Source organism: Macaca fascicularis, chromosome 11 (assembly GCF_037993035.2).
Source record: "Macaca fascicularis isolate 582-1 chromosome 11, T2T-MFA8v1.1".
NCBI lineage: Eukaryota > Metazoa > Chordata > Mammalia > Primates > Cercopithecidae > Macaca > Macaca fascicularis.
Genome location: NC_088385.1, coordinates 7,542,455 through 7,561,458, shown reverse-complemented (window position 1 = coordinate 7,561,458; position 19,004 = coordinate 7,542,455). Strand labels below are relative to the sequence as shown.

Genomic DNA, 19,004 nt, shown 5'->3' with positions numbered 1-19,004 from the left:
CGGGCGGATCACGAGGTCAGGAGATCAAGACCATCCTGGCTAACATGGTGAAACCCCGTCTCTACTAAAAAATACAAAAAACTAGCCGGGCGAGGTGGCGGGCACCTGTAGTCCCAGCTACTCGGGAGGCTGAGGCAGGAGAATGGCGTGAACCCGGGAGGCGGAGCTTGCAGTGAGCTGAGATCCGGCCACTGCACTCCAGTGTGGGCGACAGAGCGAGACTCCGGCTCAAAAAAAACAAAAAGAAAAGAAAAGTATAATGCACCCTCTTGTACCCTTCACCCAGTTTCCATTGTCAACACGAGGCCTGTCATTTCACAGCATGTTAAAGGCTCTCTAGAGCTCAGTAATAGAGAAATGTGTTTAACCTATAGCTGTCCAAACTCACTTCACCACAATCCCTTTTCTGCCTGCCACCAAAACACTTGAACTTGTTTCTGTTTAGTGAGCATAGACAACATACCCAGCCCCGTGCCTACAGGGCCCCTTGTCTCTGTGTCCCCTGTCCCAAGGACACAAGACAAGGGGCTGAGGAGAAACAGACCTAAGCAAAGAGGAACCATCCCGCCTAGTGACTGCTCGATGCAGGAGCCAAGTGTGCTCAATGGGAAGCAGGACCTAGCAGAGCACTGTCATGCAGAGGGCCCCGGGCAGGGTGGGGCACAAGCCACTAGTGGCATGGGCTAAACCACCTGGCAGACCCAGGAGAGGAAGAGAGACACCCAGGGGGAACCGGTGAGGACAGCGAGAGGCTGGTGGGTTAGTCATCTGGCATCAGACGGTGGGTGTGCCAGGAAGAGCTCCCAGACACAGCAGGAATATCTGAACGATGGGTGGGGGCAGTTCCCAGTCAGCCAGAGTCGGGGCTGGATTAAGTATCCGTAGCTGCTGGGGTTTTTCTCTGGCCAGTCTGGGAAGGCCTCTGAGGGCAATTCCTCTTCACTCTGTCCTTGGCCCATGTGGGGTTGGGTGAGTGCACTGAGCTGGGAGGGATGTGCTGAGATCTGCTGAGGTGGGTGTGCCCCTTCCACCCGGAGAGCAGGTCCTACCAGCCCAGCCCAGCCCGGAGCAGACAGCGGAATCCAGCTTGGGGCAGCGCAGAGCAACACGGAGCACAGGTATGGGGGTGTCACGAATTGAACTGCACAGGGAGCACAAGGGGAAGCAGCCCCCTGGAGAAATGGGGGACTTGGGTGGGGGACAGAGACGAGGGTGGGCATGGGCCCTGGAAAACCCTTCTGAACAGAGTAAAAAGCCGAAAGGACTTGCCTCAAATAGATCTTTTCACATGGAGCTGGACAAACAGCTAACATGCCTGCTACACCCCAGGGGTGCCCCTGTTTGACGCTTGAAGACCCCACTCTGGGCCATCTCGCAGAGGCTGTGTCCTCCCCCTCCCCCTCTAGGCCCCCACTGTGGTACTGAGCCCTGGGCTTCCCAGGGAGGACCCTCTGGGGACTGTTTACACCCTTTTTCCACTTCCAGTTAAACCTCAACCCCTACACCACTCATCCTCCAGGGCCAGGCAGATGCCAATGGGCTGATCTAATCAAACTTGTTAATGGGTTGACTGGCACAGACGTGTTCGCGGTGTTCTCCTTCCCAGCTAGCCAAGGTGCACGGCACGGCGCCTCCAGGAAGTGCTGCCTTAACCCAAAAGCTGCATCTATATAAGGGATTAGACTGATGGTCTTCGATGTCCCTATGGCTCTGATAGACTGCGGCTTGAGGGGATGGAATTTTGGAGGTGGGGGACGTATCTGGAGGCCAGCAGGGCTTTATGATACCTTTGCATCACACCATGAGGATAGGGCCTACCTGTTACCCGTGGTTGTGGGGCTCCCATGACAAGAAGGGGACCTCCACCAGATTGTATCTCCAGAACTACTCCTTTTGTTCTTTTTCTCTTTCTTTTTTTTATTTTGAGACACAGTCTCCCTTTGTCACCCAGGCTGGAGTGTAGTGGTGCGATCTCAGCTCACTACAACTTCCACCTCCTGGGTTCAAGCAATTCTCTGCCTCAGCCTCCCGAGTAGCTGGGATTACAGGCATGCACCACCATGCCTGGCTAATTTTTGCATTTTTAGTAGAGACAGGGTTTTACCATCTTGGCCAGGCTGGTCTTGAACTCCTGACCTCATGATCCACCTGCCTCGGCCTCCCAAAGTGCTGGGATTACAGGCATGAGCCACCGCCCCCAGCCATTTTTTTTTTTAAGACAGGATCTCATTCTGTTGCCCAGGCTGGAGTGCAGGGTCTTGAACATGGCTCACTGCAGCCTCAAACTCCTGGGTTCAACCAATCCTCCCACTTCAGCCTCCCGAGTACGTGGGACTACAAGCAGGCACCACCATGCCCGTCTAATTTGTTGTTTTTTTTTTTTTTTGAGATGGGGTCTTGCTCTGTCATCCAGGCTGGAGTGCAGTGGCGCGATCTAGACTCACTGCAAACTCCACCTCCTGGGTTCAAGCTATTATCCTGCCTCAGCCTCCAGAGTAGCTGGAAATACAGGCTTGAGCCACCATGACCAGCTAATTTTTGTAATTTTTTTTTTTTTTTTTTTTTTTTTTGTAGAGACAGGGTTTCGCCATGTTGCCCAGGCTGGTCTTGAACTCCTGCGCTAAAGCAATCCATTCGCCTCTGCCTCCCAAAGTGCTGGGACTACAGGCACGAGCCACACACCCGGCCTCTGCTAATTTTTTGACATATTTTTGTAGAGCCGGGCACGGTGGCTCACGCCTGTAATTCCAGCACTTTGGGAGGCTGAGGCGGGTGGATCACGAGGTCAAGAGATTGAGTCCATCCTGGCCAACATGGTGCAATACCCCATCTCTACTGAAAATACAAAAATTAGTTGGGCATGGTGGCATGCACCTGTAGTAAAAAATTTTCTTTTAGAGATGGGGTCCCACTATGTTGCCCAGGCCAGCAGAAATCCTCCTTTTAGGGTAAGCTAAAGTTGCAGACCTAGTGGGACATGGAGGCAGGGATTGAGGTGAGACAGAAACTTACTCGCATGCAGTATATGTAGGCCTCACCTCCCGGCTACTCAGAGGCACTGGAGCCCAGCTCCATCTGTCTGATGCCATCTGCTCTCCCCACTCTGCTGCCCCCAGTGCATACCCCAGGACATACCTACTGACAGAAATCTTTTATGCCCAGGGGCATTTAAAAAAGCCCAGGAGAATGGCCGGGCACAGTGGTTCATGCCTGTAATCCCAGCACTTTGGCAGGCTGAGGAGGGCGGATCACCTGAGGTCAGGCATTCAAGACCAGCCTGGCCAACATAGTGAAAACCCGTCTCTACTAAAAACACAAAAATTAGCCAGGCGTGGTGGCAGGTGCCTGTAGTCTCAGCTACTCGGGAGACTGAGGCAGGAGAATTGCTTGAACCTGGGAGGCGGAGGTCGCAGTGAGCTGAGATTGCACCACTGTACTCCAGCCTGGGTGACACAGCAAGTGAGACTCCATCTCAGAAAAAACAAAACAAAACAAAAAAACCAACCCAGGAGAAGGAGCCGGCAAGAGGGGTGAGGGCTGAAGCCAGTGCACACTAAGGTCAAGCGAGGTCAGCAAGGCCCACAGGCTCTAGTGGATTTCCCTGAGGAAGCAGGACTTGCCAGGCTACAAGCAAGGGTCAGATGCACACAGACCACCTCAGGGCACATGTCAGGGGGCTGGGCCTGCCTCCCTGGCTTCTCTTGGGACTGACTTTCTTGCTTTTCCAGCTCTCGAAAGTAGGGTAAAGAGAGAGGCACAATGGCAAGGTGATATCCGCACATCAGGGAAACTAATCATTGAGCTGTAGACCACCTTTACTTTCTGCCTTTTCCCAGACAAATGTCAGGAGGGATGAGGTCAGAGTACTCAGGGAGGGAGAAGCCAGGGCCGAGGATGATGCTGGAAATGCAGGAAGAGGCAGGCTTCAGTAGAGAAGGGTGGGGAGAGGCAGGAGCAGGAATTTTGGCTGGAGAAGCAGGCAGGCTTGGGCCAGGGAGGAGGGAAGACACGACCTGACACGCGGGACCGTGCCAGAGACTCCTCTCTGAGGAAGAATGTGGCCCCTGGGGCAGAAGGAGGCCTCCCCACTCACCCTGGGGACTTTGTATTGTCTCTAAACCTCCAGGATGAGGATTTATCCTCGTGTTCCATTTAGTGTTCCATCTCATCCCTGCCCCTCAGGCCCAGGATAAGCAGAAGAAAAGGATTCATTTGTGCCCCCAAAACAGCTCTGGGACAGAGCTTTTCACAAAGGCTTTAGACCGAGCCAAGCTTCTGCTGGAGGCTCAGCACCACAGCTGGGGTCTGTCTGGAGGGCCTGGATACAGAGATACTAAGTCTTCACGATGAAGCCTGTCTGTGGGGAAAGGTGCATCCTCCCAGCGCTGCCTGAAATCAGAAGCAGAGGAAGTAGGCTTCGCCAATTCAGCGAATGGGTTAGAGCACGTACTAAAGAGGGACTTCCTGTGTTGGGGCTGAGACACTGATGGGCCACGAGACTCTAAAATGAGCGGGGGCCTATTCCAGAGCTGATCCTCAGGGGCAAGGGGGATGGGGAGATGTAAGAACCTTCTTTTCAGACCTCTGACCCTAGGAACTGGAGTCGGGGGACCCAGGATGTGAATTATTTGAAAGAGGAGGCAGGCCAGGTGCGGTGGCCCACGCCTGTAATCCCAGCACTTTGGGTGGCCGAGGCAGGCAGATCACAAGGTCAGGAGTTTGAGACCAGTCTGACCAACATAGTGAAACCCCGTCTCTACTAAAAATACAAAAAATTAGCTGGGTGTGGTGGTGCACGCCTGTAATCCCAGCTACTCGCGGGGGCTGAGGCAGGAGAATAGCGTGAATCCAGGAGGCAGAGGTTGCAGTGAGCTGAGATCACGCCACTGCTCTCCAGCTCAGGTGACAGTGCGAGACTCCGTCTCAAAAAAAAAAAAAAAAAAAAAAAATCCAGAAAGAAAGAAAGAGGAGGCAAAGACAGAGCAAGGCATGTGGTGCTTGTGGGGAGGTGGGCAACACAGGAAGAGCATGGGGGAGGAACTGGGCAGAGAGGAGGCATTCCCCTCCCCCTGCCCTTCTCATTGTTCCCAACCCCTGGTCTGTTCTCTTCAGCCCCCCTCAACATCGTTCGCCAGAGAGGCTGGATACCGGGACAGGGTGTGTGGAGGAGAGTGAGGGAATGATCATGACTGCACCTCCTGCTCACTTTTACACTCCTGTTCTCACTTCCTGCCTCTGGCAGAAAACAGCCCTGCCCCTCTGGCTTATCTCAGCAAAGAGCAGTGCCCAGCCCAGCTCAGAGGGCAATGGGACAGATCCCAGAAGCCCTGAGGAGGTAAGGAACCTGGGCCCCGGGTATGTATGTGGGAAGCTGAAGGACGGAGACACAGGGAGAAGGAAGGTGGCTGCACACCCTCCAGTGTGTGAGCGGTGTTGGGTTGGGTGATACAGAAGGAGCAGTCTCGGGGCCTCTGTATCGCGGTCTCTTTGCTCCTCAGTGCCTTGGGGTTGAGATCGCCGTGCTTGTGAACTGCTTGGTTCTATGTCTGTGTAAGGATACTGTCCCTAAGGCAGGGCCTTCTTTCTCTTCCTCCCCAGCCCAGTTGTCTGTGCACATACATGTGTATTACAGGATGTGTATGGACAGTGATTTCTATGTTACTAGGGATCTTGTGTGCACATCTCTTAACGTCTGTGTATGTCTGTGTCTGTGCACACACATGTGTAATGAGTGGTATACTTACCTGACATCAGTAACGAGAGATTTATCCTCCTACGGGGGCCTCCATGTCCCTCCTTCCTGGTGTTCCTTCTTTTCTGGGGCAGTTGCCATTTCTTTGATTCCTGCATCTCTCCCACAGCCTGACCTCTTCTTCAAGGCAGGATTAGGGGAGAGGGTCTGTGCTGCCCCTCCCCCACACCTAGATTCCCTCCTTCCACTTCCTGTTAGCCTCCTTTTTGGCAGTCTTTTCCATCTTCGCCATCTGGCCTGGCACTGTGCCTATTCAGCTCCTGAAGGGAGCCGCAGGGCTCGGGAAGCAGGAGTGTGGGATGGGGACCAGGCCAGGGGCCTGGCAGCTCTCAGTGCTCAGCTTGGGCCATTCTGTGTGACTGTCAGAAAGAGGTGGCTTTTGACAACCAGGCTCCTTTATAAAGAAACCCAAGATGGGCTGGGGCCAGGTGCGGTGGCTCATGCCTATAATCTCAGCACTTTGAGAGGCCGAGGCGAGGGGATCATCTGAGGTCAGGAGAAACCCCGTTATCTACTAAAAATACAAAAATTAGCCAGGCATGGCGGCACGCGCCTTAGTCCCAGCTACTCAGGAGGCTGAGACAAGAGAATTGCTTGAACCGGGGAGGCGAAGGCTGCAGTGAGCTGAGATTGCACCACTGCACTCCAGCCTAGGCGACGGAGGGAGATTCCATCTCAAAAAAAAAAAAAAAAAAGATGGGCTGGGTGCAGTGGCTCATGCTTGTAATCCCAGCACCCAGCACTTTGGGAGGCCGAGGTCTGCGGATCACTTGAGGTCAGGAGACCAGCTTAGCCTGGCCGACATGGTGAAACTCTGTTTCTACCGAAAACACAAAAGATGAGGCAGGTGTGGTGGTGTGAGCCATGATCCCAGCTACTCAGGTGGCTGAGGCACAAGAACTGCTGGAACCTAAGAGGTGGAGGTTGCAGTGAGCCAAGATGGTGCTACTGCACTCCAGCCTCCAAACAAAGTGAGACTCTGTATCCAAAAAAAAGAAACCCAAGAACATCTCCCCTTTGGAATAGAGTAACGAGAGAGCGTCACCATTTCGTTTCTAAAACATTCCTAACTTTACCTTTACATTTATTGATTTATGTTTTTGAGACTGAGTTTCACTCTTGTCGCCCAGGCTGAAGTGCAGTGGCGTGATCTCAGCTCACTACAACCTCCAACTCCTGGGCTCAAGCGATTCTCCTGCCTCAGCCTCCCAAGTAGCTGGGATTACAGGTGCCGCCACCACGCCCAGCTGATTTTTGTATTTTTAGTAGAAATGGGGTTTTGCCACGTTGGCCAGGCTGGTCTTGAATGCCTTACCTCAGGTGATCTGCCCACCTCGGCCTCCCAAAGTGCTGGAATTACAGGCATGAGCCACCACTTGGCCTAACTTTACCTTTAAGTAGCTGCTCAACTAAATATCTTGGTCTATTTAACATTGTAATTTTTTTTTCTTTTTTTTTTTGAAACGGAATCTCACTCTGCCGCCCAGACTGGAGTGCAGTGGCGCAATCTTGGCTCACTGCAACCTCTGCCTCCTGGGTTCAAGCGATTCTCCTGCCTCAGCTTCCCGAGTAGGTGGGATTACAGGCATGTGCCACCAAACCTGGCTACTTTTTTTGTAGTAGAGATGGAGTTTCACCGTGTTAGCCAGGATGGTCCGATCTCCCAACCTCGTGATCCGCCTGCCTCGGCCTCCCAAAGTGCTGGGATTACAGGTGTAAGCCACCGTGCTCGGCCCTTTCTTTTTCTTTTTTTTTTTTTTTTGAGACGGAGTCTCGCTCCGTCGCCCAGGCTGGAGTGCAGTGCCCGGATCTCGGCTCACTACAAGCTCCGCCTCCTGGGTTTAGGCTATTCTCCTGCCTCAGCCTCCCGAGTAACTGGGACTACAGGCGCCTGCCACCTCGCCCAGCTAGTTTTTTTTGTATTTTTTAGTAGAGACGGGGTTTCACCGTGTTAGCCAGGATGGTCTCGATCTCCTGACCTCATGATCCGCCCGTCTTGGCCTCCCAAAGTGCTGGGATTACAGGCTTGAGCCACCGCGCCCGGCCTCTTTCTTTCTTTTTTTTTTTTTTTTTGAGACAGAGTCTCGCTCTGTCGGCCAGGCTGGAGTGCAGTGGCACAATCTTGGCTCACTGCAACCTCCGTCTCCCGAGCTCAAGCAATTCTCCCGCCTCAGCCACTCGAGTAGCTGGGATTACAGGCGTGTGCCACCACGCCTGGCTAATTTTTGTATTTTTAGTAGAGATGAGGTTTCACCACGTTGGCCAGGCTAGTCTCGAATTCCTAACCTCAGGTGATCCGCCTGCCTCGACCTCCCAAAGTGCTGGGATTACAGGCGTGAGCCACTGCGCCTGGCACGTTGTAACTTTTTCAACAGAAAGATTTGAGATCAGCCAGGCACGGTATATGCTTTCTTTTTTTTTTTTTTTTTTTTTTTTTTTTTTTTGAGACGGAGTCTCGCTCTGTCGCCCAGGCTGGAGTGCAGTGGCGCGATCTCGGCTCACTGCAAGCTCCGCCTCCCGGGTTCACGCCATTCTCCTGCCTCAGCTTCCCGAGTAGCTGGGACTACAGGCGCCCACAACCGCGCCCGGCTAATTTTTTTGTATTTTTAGTAGAGACGGGGTTTCACCGTGGTCTCGATCTCCTGACCTTGTGATCCGCCCGCCTCGGCCTCCCAAAGTGCTGGGATTACAGGCGTGAGCCACCGCGCCCGGCCTAGTATATGCTTTCTAATTGGAAGTATCTACTGGTTCTCCAAGTCATGGTTAAGAATGATCAAGTGATACTGTAATTATAGTGTAAACTGTTACTGAAATCTTAATTGCAAGCTGTTTCCAAACAGGTCTTTTAAGGGAAGTGGTCTTTTGGCTGGGCGCTGTGGCTCAAGCCTGTAATCCCAGCACTTTGGGAGGCTGAGACGGGCGGATCACGAGGTCAGGAGATCAAGACCATCCTGGCTAACACGGTGAAACCCCGTCTCTACTAAAAAATACAAAAAAAAACTAGCCAGGCGCGGTGGCGGGCGCCTGTAGTCCCAGCTACACAGGAGCCTGAGGCAGGAGAATGGCGTAAACCCGGGAGGTGGAGCTTGCAGTGAGCTGAGATCGTGCCACTGCACTCCAGCCTGGGCGACAGAGTGAGACTCCGTCTCAAAAAAAAAAAAAAAAAAAAACGGAAGTGGTCTTTTGCTGAGTTATACATTTGGACAAAATTGATATAAGAACTATTATCACAGAATTAGAGCATGGGCGGGGGCAGTTGGGGGTGGGATGGGTGTATGGGGTGGGGAGGTTGAATTTCCTATTAAGCAGCCAGTAAGTGTCACTCAGGGCCTGCTAAATGCAGAGAGTGAAATGAGCAAGGTGCGCTCCCACCCTAGGAGCTTACCATCTAGTTAGGGAAATAGAGCAAATACACATAGAACGATTGAGGGGCTCAAAACAGCAAACTAAGTGCTTATGTATGCACTTAAGGGGGAATTGTAAGGAGGCTTATTTATTTTTTTGAGATGGAGTTTCACTTTTGTCACTCAAGCTGGAGTGCAGTGGCACGATCTCTGCTCGCTGCAACCTCCGCCCCTCGGGTTCAAGCAATCCTCCTGCCTCAGCCTCCCAAGTAGCTGGGACTACAGGCATGCACCACCATGCCCAGCTAATTTGTATTTTTAGTAGAGATGGGGTTTCACCATGTTGGCCAGGCTGGTCTCAAACTCCTGACCTCATGATCTGCCCGCCTCGGCCTCCCAAAGTGCTGGGATTACAGGCGTGAGCCACCGCGCCCGGCCTGTTTATTTATTTATTTTCATTGAGACGGAGTCTCACTCTGTTGCCCAGAATGGAGTGCAGTGGTGTGATCTTGGTTCACCGCAAGCTCCACCTCTTGGTTTCAGGTGATTCAAGGAGGCGTATTTATGTGCGTGTGTGAAACATGAGTTTATGTCACCACTTTTGGAAGTGGGTTATTAAAAATATTATTAGAATAACCCACTTTATACATTTCAGTTGGACAAACGAGGAAGTGAAATAATGTATCTATGTTGGATGTTATGTATGCACACTGCAATATGGTGATGATCAGTAAATGATAGCTATCATTTTTAACATTTACAGAGGTAGGTGCTGGGAATACACAAAGATGAATAAGCCATGGTCCACAGCCCCTCCCTCTAAGAGCTCACAGTCTAATGGGAGGGGCAGACCAGGAATAGCTGACTACCATGCGTGGGGAGAGCACTGAGAAACCGCCGCACTGCAGCGGAGGCACAAGTAAGGATACCACATCTGCCTGTGTTGCCCGGGGCGGTCAGGGACGGCTTTGCAGAGTCTGGAGAAAATACTAGGCTTGCCAGTTGGAGAACAGGAGGCAGGGCATTCCAAGTTGAAAAAACACCACATACCAAGGCAGAGTCCTGAAAACTTAAGGTATGTCCACAATTAGTATTAGTTTGGTGTGAATGGAGCAAAGGAGCATGGGCCAGGGGAGTGTATCAGAAATGAGCCTGCTTTTACTTGCCTTTCAGCATGTTTAAGTCCCATTTGGTATTATTTTTGTTGTTGAGATTGGTATTTTGCAGAGGAAGTATTTCTTTATTCCCTTTAACTGTTTTACTATATCTCTTACAAGTCTCAAACTGTTGATGGGGGTGGTTGGAGGGAGAACAAAACCAAATACAAGAAAAACTTGTGGCCCGGTACAGTGGCTCATGCCTGTAATCCTAGGACTTTCAGAGCCCCAGGGCGTAAGGATTGCTTGAGCCTATGAGTTTAAGACCAGTCTGGGCCACACAGTCAGACCCCGTTTCTACGAAAAAAAGTTTTGTTTTTCTTTTTTTGAGATGGAGTCTTGCTCTGTAGCCCAGGCTGGAGTGCAATGGCACGATCTCAGCTCACTGCAACCTCTGCCTCCTGGGTTCAAGCGATTCTCCTGACTCAGTCTCCTGAGGAGCTGGGATTACAGGCACCTGCTACCATGCCTGGCTAATTTTTTGTATTTTTAGTAGAGATGGGGTTTCACCATGTTGGTCAGGCTGGTTTCGAACTCCTGACCTCAAGTGATCCACCCACCTCAGCCTCCCAAAGGATTACAGGCATGAGCCACTGCACCCGGCCATCTATAAAAAAATTAAAAATTAGCCAGGGATGGTGGCACACACCTGTAGGTCCAACTACTCAGAGACTGAGGTAAGAGGATCCCTTGAATCTGGGAGGTCAGGACTGCAGCGGACCAAGATCAAGCCTCTGCTTTCCAGCCTGGACCATGGAGTGAGATCTCAAAAAAAAAAAAAACACCAAAAAAAGTAAAACAACAACCAAAAAAACTTGTTATAGTCAGGTTTATGACTTATTTTCTTGCAACAACTTAAACAGTTCCTTTTTTTTTTTTTTTTTTTTTAATTGAGACGGAGTCTCCCTCTGTCACCCAGGCTGGAGTGCAGTGGCTCAATCTCGGCTCATTGCGAGCTCTGCCTCCTGGGTTCATGCCATTCTCCTGCCTCAGCCTCCCAAGTAGCTGGGTCTACAGGCACCTGCCACCACGCCCGGTTAATTTTTTGTATTTTTAGTAGAGACGGGGTTTCACCGTGTTAGCCAGGATGGTCTCGATCTCCTGACCTCGTGGTCCGCCCGTCTCGGCCTCCCAAAGTGCTGGGATTACAGGCTTGAGCCACCGCGCCCGGCCTAAACAGTTCCTTTTAAAAGGAATAAGCTTGGTGTCTTGGGATAATTGCTCAGGGTCTCAGACAACTTCTCTCCCTAAGATGACATCTAGACACCCATGTTCACAGTGGCATTATTCACAATAGCCAAAAGGTGGAAAGAATCCAAGTATTCACTGACAGATGAATGGATGAGCAAAATATTATACAGCGAAATACATTATCCAGCTATAAAAATGAAAGTCCAGGCCAGGCACGGTGGCTCACGTCTGTAATCCCAGAACTTTGGGAGGCCGAGCCAGGCAGATCACCTGAGGTCAGGAGTTCAAGACCATCCTGACCAACAGGGAGAGATCCTGTCGCTACTAAAAATACAAAATTAGCCAGGTGTGGTGGCGCATGCCTGTAATCCCAGCTACTTCGGAGGCTTAGGCAGAAGAACTGCTTGAACCCCGGAGGCAGAGGCTGCAGTGAGCCGAGATTGCACCATTGCACTCCAGTCTAGGCAACAAGAGCAAAACTGGGTCTCAAAAAAAAAAAAAAAAAAAAAAAGGAAAAAAAAGAAATTCCTTTACATACTACAACATGAATGGATCTTGGAAACATTATGCTAAGTAAAAAAAACAAAAAAAAAAAAAACCCAAAAAACAGATACAAAAGGACAAATATTGTATGATTCCACTCATATGAGATATCCAAGATAGGCAAATTCATTGAGACAGAAAGTAGACTAGAACCAGGAGCTGAGTGGGGTGCGGTGGGTAGTACCGTTTAATGACTGCAGAGTCGTTGCTTGGTTGATGAAAAAGTATTTCTGGAAACAGACAGTGGTGACGGTTAAGCAACACTGTCTTGGTCTTTTTCGTTGTTGTTGTTGTTTTTGAGACGGACTCTCGCTCTGTCTCCCAGGCCGAAGTGCAGTGGCACAATCTTGGCTCACTGCAACCTCTGCCTTCCAGGTTCCAGCAATTTTCCTGCCTCAGCCTCCCAAGTAGCTGGGACTACAGGCACATGCCACCACACCCAGCTAATTTTTGTATTTTCACTAGAGATGGGTTTCACCATGTTGGCCAGGTTGGTCTTAAACTCCTGACCTTGGGTGATCCACCCGCCTTGGCCTCCCAAAGTGCTGGGATTATAGGCATGAGCACCCCGCCCGGCCACAACACTGTCAATGTACTTAATGACACTGCATTGTACACTTAGAAATGATAAATGTTAGCTGGGTGCAGTGGTGCATGCCTGTAACTCCCAGCTACTTGGGAGGCTGAGGCAGGATCATTTGAGTGTCCAAGAGTTCAAAACCAGCCTGGGGAACATAGTAAGACCCTGTCTCAAAAAAAAAAAAAAAAAAAATTATAGGCCTGGCACAGTGGCTCACACCTATAATGATTGTAAACAATCCTCCCACTTTGGGAGGCAGAGGTGGGCAGATTACCTGAGGTCAGGAGTTAAGAGACCAGCCTGGTCAACATGGTGAAACCCCATCTCTACTAAAAATACAAAAAAATTTAGCTGGGCATTGTGGCACATGCCTGTAATCCCAGCTACTCGGGAGGCAGAGGCAGGATAATTGCTTGAACCTGGGAGGCAGAGATTGCAGTGAGCTGACATCGTGCCATTGCACTCCAGCCTGGGTGACGGAGCATGCACACAAAAAATTTTACCAATTTTAAGTTATGTATATTTTACCACACATACACAAAATAGATGGTACGTGGGGTTGAAGTGGAGGGGTGGCTTCCATGGCGTTATGGCGTTGAGGAAGGTGGCATCCCTCAGACTATGTCCTTTCCTCTGTCTCTTCCATCTCTTGACCACATCCTTTGTCTGTCAGTTTTTGCCTGAGGACTGCAGCTGCTGCATTCTCCCCTCTGGCAGCCTCGTCAGCACCAGTAGTACCCTTCCTCACCTCACCTCTGTGCTCTCTGGGCTTAGGGTTCCCTTTGATCACTCACTACCAAACCACCGTCTCCCTACTACCACAGAGCTTCATCTGGGATTAGACCTGCTGGGGGAGCACTTGGCAAAACTCAACCCACAGGGCCTTCCCCTGCCTAGCGAGACTGTGCTGTCAAATTTATTCACATGTGGCTCTGGTGAAGACGAGCATGCCATCAGCCTATGAGGGCACTGTTATGTTATTATGCCCATTTTACAGATGAAGAAACCGAGAAGTCAAACCATTAAGCTGAACCCAGTTTGCTTTGACCACAAATCCAGCCCACATAGGCGCAATGATGGATGTGATGAGTAAGGCTGGGATTTTGTTCTGTATTTGGGAGTTTTGTTTGCTTGTTTGCTTGTTTGAGATGGAGTCTCACTCTGTCACCCACGCTGGAGTACAGTGGCGTGATCTTGGCTTACTGCAACCTCCGCCTCCTGGGTTCAACTGATTCTCCTGCCTCAGCCTCCCGTATACTCAGGAGTTTGACCTTTATTCTTTGGATAATGAGGAGCTAGCCTAGCACCTGGTCCTAGGAGGTGTTCCATAAAACGACCTATTGATTTGTGCTTATTATCTGTCTCCCTCCAATGGAATGTAAAGGAGGTGGGGCACAGACTTTTTGTTTTGTTCCCTGCTGTGAACATGCCTGGAACCTTCTATGAGCTCAGTAAGCAAGGAAAGAAGGAAGGAAGAGATCTTGAGATAGTAACAGCAACCTAAGCATTTTACACACATCATCTTAATCGCCAAACAACCTCATGAATTTGCTGTCTCTGTCTCTCATTTTTTGAGACAGAGTCTCGCTCTGTCATCCAGGCTGGAGTGCAGTGGCGTGATCTTGGCTCACTGCAACCTCTGCCTCCCAGATTCAAGCAATTCTCATGCCTTAGCCTCCCGAGTAGCTGGGATTACAAGTGCACGCCACCACACCTGGCTAATCTTCGTATTTTTAGTAGAGGCAAGATTTTGTCATATTGGCCAGGTTGGTCTTGAACTCCTGGCCTCAAGTAATCCACCCACATCAGTCTCCCAAAGTGCTGAGATCACAGGCATAAGCTACCGTGCGGCCCCCTTTCTTCTTTTTTTTTTTATTTTTATTTTAGACGGAGTCTCGCTCTGTCACCCAGGCTGGAGTGTAGTGGCGCAATCTCGGCTCACTGCAAGCTCCGCCTCCCGGGTTCACGCCATTCTCCGGCCTCAGCCTCCCGAGTAGCTGGGACTACAGGCGCCCGCCACTGCGCCTGGCTAATTTTTTTCTATTTTTAGTAGAGACGGGGTTTCACCATGGTCTCGATCTCCTGACCTTGTGATCCGCCTGCCTCGGCCTTCCAAAGTGCTGGGATTACAGGCGTGAGCCACCGCGCCCGGCCTCTTCTTTTTTTTTTGAGATAGAGTCTCATTTTGTCACCCAGGTTCGAGGGCAGTGGTACAATGTCAGCTCACTGCAGCCTCCACCTCCTGGGTTCAAGTGATTCTCCTGCCTCAGTCTCCTGAGTAGCTGGGACTACAGGCACATGCCACCTCATCTGGCTAATTTTTGTATTTTTAATATAGACAGCGTTTTGCCGTGTTGGCCAGGCTAATCTTGAACTCCTGACCTCAGGTGATCTGCCCGCCTCAGTCTCCCAAAGTACTGGGTTACAGGCGTGAGCTACTACGCCGGCGTGCAATGGTGTACTTGACGCTCACTGCACTGCATCCTCCACCTCCCTGGAGTCAAGTGATTCTCTCACTTCAGGCTCACAAGTAGCTGGGACTATGGACATGTGCCACCATGCCCGGCTAATTTTTTAATTTTTTAATATTTTTTATTTTATTTTTTTTGAGACAGTCTTGCTTTGTCACCCAGGCTAGAGTGCAATGGTGTGATCTCGGCTCACTGCAACCTCCGCCTTCTGGGTTCAAGTGATTCTCCCTGCCTCAGCCTCCCAAGTAGCAGGGATTACAGGCGCCTGCCACCACACCCGGCTAATTTTTGTGTTTTTTAGTAGAGACAGGATTTTGCCATATTGGCCAGGATGGTCTCGAACTCTTGACCTCAGGTGATCCGCCCACCTCAGCCTCCCAAAGTGCTGGGATTACAGGTATGAGCCACTGCGCCCAGCCTTATTTTTATTTTTTATTTATTTTATTTTTAATTTTATTTATTTATTTTTGAGACGGAGTTTCGCTCTTGTTGCCCAGGCTGGAGTGCAATGGCACGATCTTGGCTCACTGCAACCTCCACCCCTCGGGTTCAAGCAATTCTTCTGTCTCAGTCTCCTGAGTAGCTGGGACTACAGGTGCCCGCCACTACACCAGACTAATTTTTCGTATTTTTTAAGTAGAGAGAGGGTTTCACCATGTTGGCCAGGCTGGTCTCGAACTCCTGACCTCAGGTGGTACACCTGCCTCTGCCTCCCAAAGTGCTGGAATTACAGATGTGAGCCACCAAGCGCGGCTATTTTTATTTTTTGAGACAGAGCTTCACTTCTGTTGTCCAGGCTGGAGTACAATGGCACGGTCTCAGCTCACTGCAACCTCTGCCTCCCAGTTTCAAGCGATTCTCCTATCTCAGCCTCCCGAGTAGCTGGGATTACAGGTGAGCACCACCACACCCAGGAATCATTTTGGTACTTTTAGTAGAGATGGGGGTTTCACCATATTGGACAGGTTGGTCTCAAACTCCTGACCTCAGGTGATCCACCCGCCTCGGCCTCCCAAAGTGCTGGGATTACAGGTGTGAGCCACTGCACCTGGTCCTGTATTTTTTTTGTAGAGATGGGGTTTTGCCATGTTGCCCAGGCTGGTCCCCAACCCCTAGGTTCAAGCGATTGATCTGCCTTGGCCTCCTAAAGTGCCAGGATTACAGGTGTAGGCCACTGCACCCAGCCCAGATTAATTTTTCTGAAGTCACACAACTAGGTAAGTTAGCAAAACCAAGAGTTAAACCTAGGCATCCGAGTCCCTGCCTTCAAGACTGGGCGTCGTTCAACACTGTACTATATAGTCCTGCTGTAGGAACCTATTCTGGCCCAATGGCAGACTTGAGGCTGAGAAAAGATTCAGAAGGCCTGCCAGTGTAGCCCTGTCTCTGTGTAACTTCTGGCTTGCCTTCCTATTTCAGGTCTCTGCTGCTGACGAAAATGTGACCAAACGCACCCAACCCTTGGCAGCCATCTGTCCCTGCAGCCATAGCCCACATTCCCATACCCTCCCTCTGCTTGTTTCGGGACCATGTCTGTACAGCCTCCAGGCCCCAGCCCCGGAGGTGAAGGCCATGCCATGACTCTGGTGTGCCCCATGGCATCCCCAGCCTAGCTCCCATTCCCACTTTGGCACAATGTTGGCCAACAGCTCCTCAACCAACAGTTCTGTTCTCCCGTGTCCTGACTACCGACCTACCCACCGCCTGCACTTGGTGGTCTACAGCTTGGTGCTGGCTGCCGGGCTCCCACTCAACGCGCTGGCCCTCTGGGTCTTTCTGCGCGCGCTGCGCGTGCACTCGGTGGTGAGCGTGTACATGTGTAACCTAGCGGCCAGCGACCTGCTCTTCTCCCTCTCGCTGCCCCTTCGTCTCTCCTACTACGCACTGCACCACTGGCCCTTCCCCGACCTCCTGTGCCAGACGGCGGGCGCCATCTTCCAGATGAACATGTACGGCAGTTGCATCTTCCTGATGCTCATCAACGTGGACCGCTACGCTGCCATTGTGCACCCGCTGCGACTGCGCCACCTGCGACGGCCCCGCGTGGCGCGGCTGCTCTGCCTGGGCGTGTGGGCGTTCATCCTGGTGTTTGCCGTGCCCGCCGCCCGCGTGCACAGGCCCTCGCGCTGCCGCTACCGGGACCTCGAGGTGCGCCTATGCTTCGAGAGTTTCAGCGACGAGCTGTGGAAGGGCAGGCTGCTGCCCCTCGTGCTGCTGGCCGAGGCTCTGGGCTTCCTGCTGCCCCTGGCGGCGGTGGTCTACTCGTCCGGCCGAGTCTTCTGGACGCTGGGGCGCCCCGACGCCACGCGGAGCCAGCGGCGGCTGAAGACGGTGCGCCTCCTGCTGGCCAACCTCGTCATCTTCCTGCTGTGCTTCGTGCCCTACAACGCCACGCTGGCGGTCTACGGGCTGCAGCGAAGCAAGCTGGTGGCGGCCAGCGTGCCTGCCCGCGATCGCGTGCGCGGGGTACTGATGGTGATGGTGCTGCTGGCCGGCGCCAACTGCGTGCTGGACCCGCTGGTGTACTACTTCAGCGCCGAGGGCTTCCGCAACACCCTGCGCGGCCTGGGCACTCCGCACCGGGTCAGGACCTTGGCCACCAACGGGACGCAGGCGGCGTTGGTGCAATCCGAAAGGTCCACCGTCACCACAGACGCCACCAGGCCGGATGCCGCCAGTCAGGGGCTGCTCCGACCCTCCAACTCCTACCCTCTGTCTTCCTTCACACAGAGTCCCCAGGATTCCGCCCTCTGAACGCACACCATGCCACAGCGCCGTCCGTGCCCGACTCCCAACGCCTCTCGTTCTGGGAGGCTTGCAGGGTGTGCACACAAGAAGGTGGGCTGGGCACTTGGGTCTTTGGGTGGCAACTCCAGCTTAGCAACGCAGAAGAGTACAAAGTGTGGAAGCCGGGGGCCCGAGGAAGGCATTGATGCTGGAAATGGCTTCTTTAAACTGTGAGCACGCAGAGGACCCCCGTCTCCAGTGGTGGGAAGTGATGCAGAGAGCCCACCCGTGCAGAGGGCAGAAGGGGACGAAATGCCTTTGGGTGGGCGGGGAATTAAACTGCTAAAAGCTGGTTAGATGGAACAGAAAATGAGCATTCTGGATTTAAACCGCCACAGGGGCCTGAGAGCTGAAGAGCCCCAGGTTTGGTGGACCATGCTACTGAGATGCCTGTTCATCTGCTGACTTCTGTCATGGATGCCACCCACTTTCATTTCGGCCTAGGCTTCCCCTGCTCACCATTGAGACCTAATACAAGAGTTCCATATAGACAGAACTAGGTTCTTTCTCGCACAGTGACTTGTGACAATTTAGACCTGCACCCAGCATAGGATAGTTGGGGCAAGGCAAAACTGGCTTAGAGTTTCCTTCTCGCCAAAATCCAAGTCCAAACCCTTTTTAGGTTATCCTTTCTTCCATCACTCCCCCTTTTCCAGGCCTCCTCCGTTTTAGATCCTTAATATTCTCTCTCTCTCTCTCTGCTTTGTCCAGAGTAAGGAGAAAATTCTTTCTACTAAAGCATTGGTTCTCAAACTTTTTGGTCTCAGATGCCACTCTTGGAAACTGAGGATCTCAAACAGCTTTGCTTATCTTTTGATACTTACCATACTAGACATTAAAGCAAATACATTTAAAAAATAAATACACATGCACACATTCTGTTAGCCACGAGAGCAATAATGTCACCACACACACTTCATGAAACCTCTGGAAAACTCTACAGTATACTTGTGAGAGAATGAGAGTGAAAGGGACAAATATTTGTGTAGCAGTATTATGAAAATAGTTTGACCTCGTGGACTCCCTCAAAGGGTTGGTCCCTGGATCACACTTTGAGAACCACACTTGTCCTGAAGTATTAGAGTTCATGTCTAACTTCTTCCCAGGGCATTATGTACAGTGCTTTCTATTATTGTGGGGAGAGGGCAGTGCTAAATAAATTAATCAATTCTGATAGTC

At 51.5% G+C, this 19,004-nt stretch overlaps 1 protein-coding gene across 4 annotated transcripts; it reads left to right on the top strand.

Moving 5' to 3' along the window:
* Nucleotides 1-848: 848 nt before the first annotated feature.
* LPAR5 (lysophosphatidic acid receptor 5) lies at nt 849-19,004 on the top strand. Of its 4 annotated transcripts, none has more exons than XM_065523646.2 (3): nt 5,272-5,335; nt 9,860-10,015; nt 16,458-19,004. In XM_065523646.2, exon 3 carries the CDS (start codon nt 16,674-16,676, stop codon nt 17,790-17,792), a length of 1,119 nt encoding a protein of 372 aa, XP_065379718.1. In that variant the 5' UTR covers nt 5,272-5,335; nt 9,860-10,015; nt 16,458-16,673; the 3' UTR covers nt 17,793-19,004. The 4 variants fall into 4 exon arrangements, with proteins under 4 accessions (XP_073862288.1, XP_065379718.1, XP_073862287.1 ...); XM_074006186.1 differs by having other exon boundaries at nt 9,860-10,171; XM_074006187.1 differs by lacking the exons at nt 5,272-5,335; nt 9,860-10,015 and adding an exon at nt 849-1,118.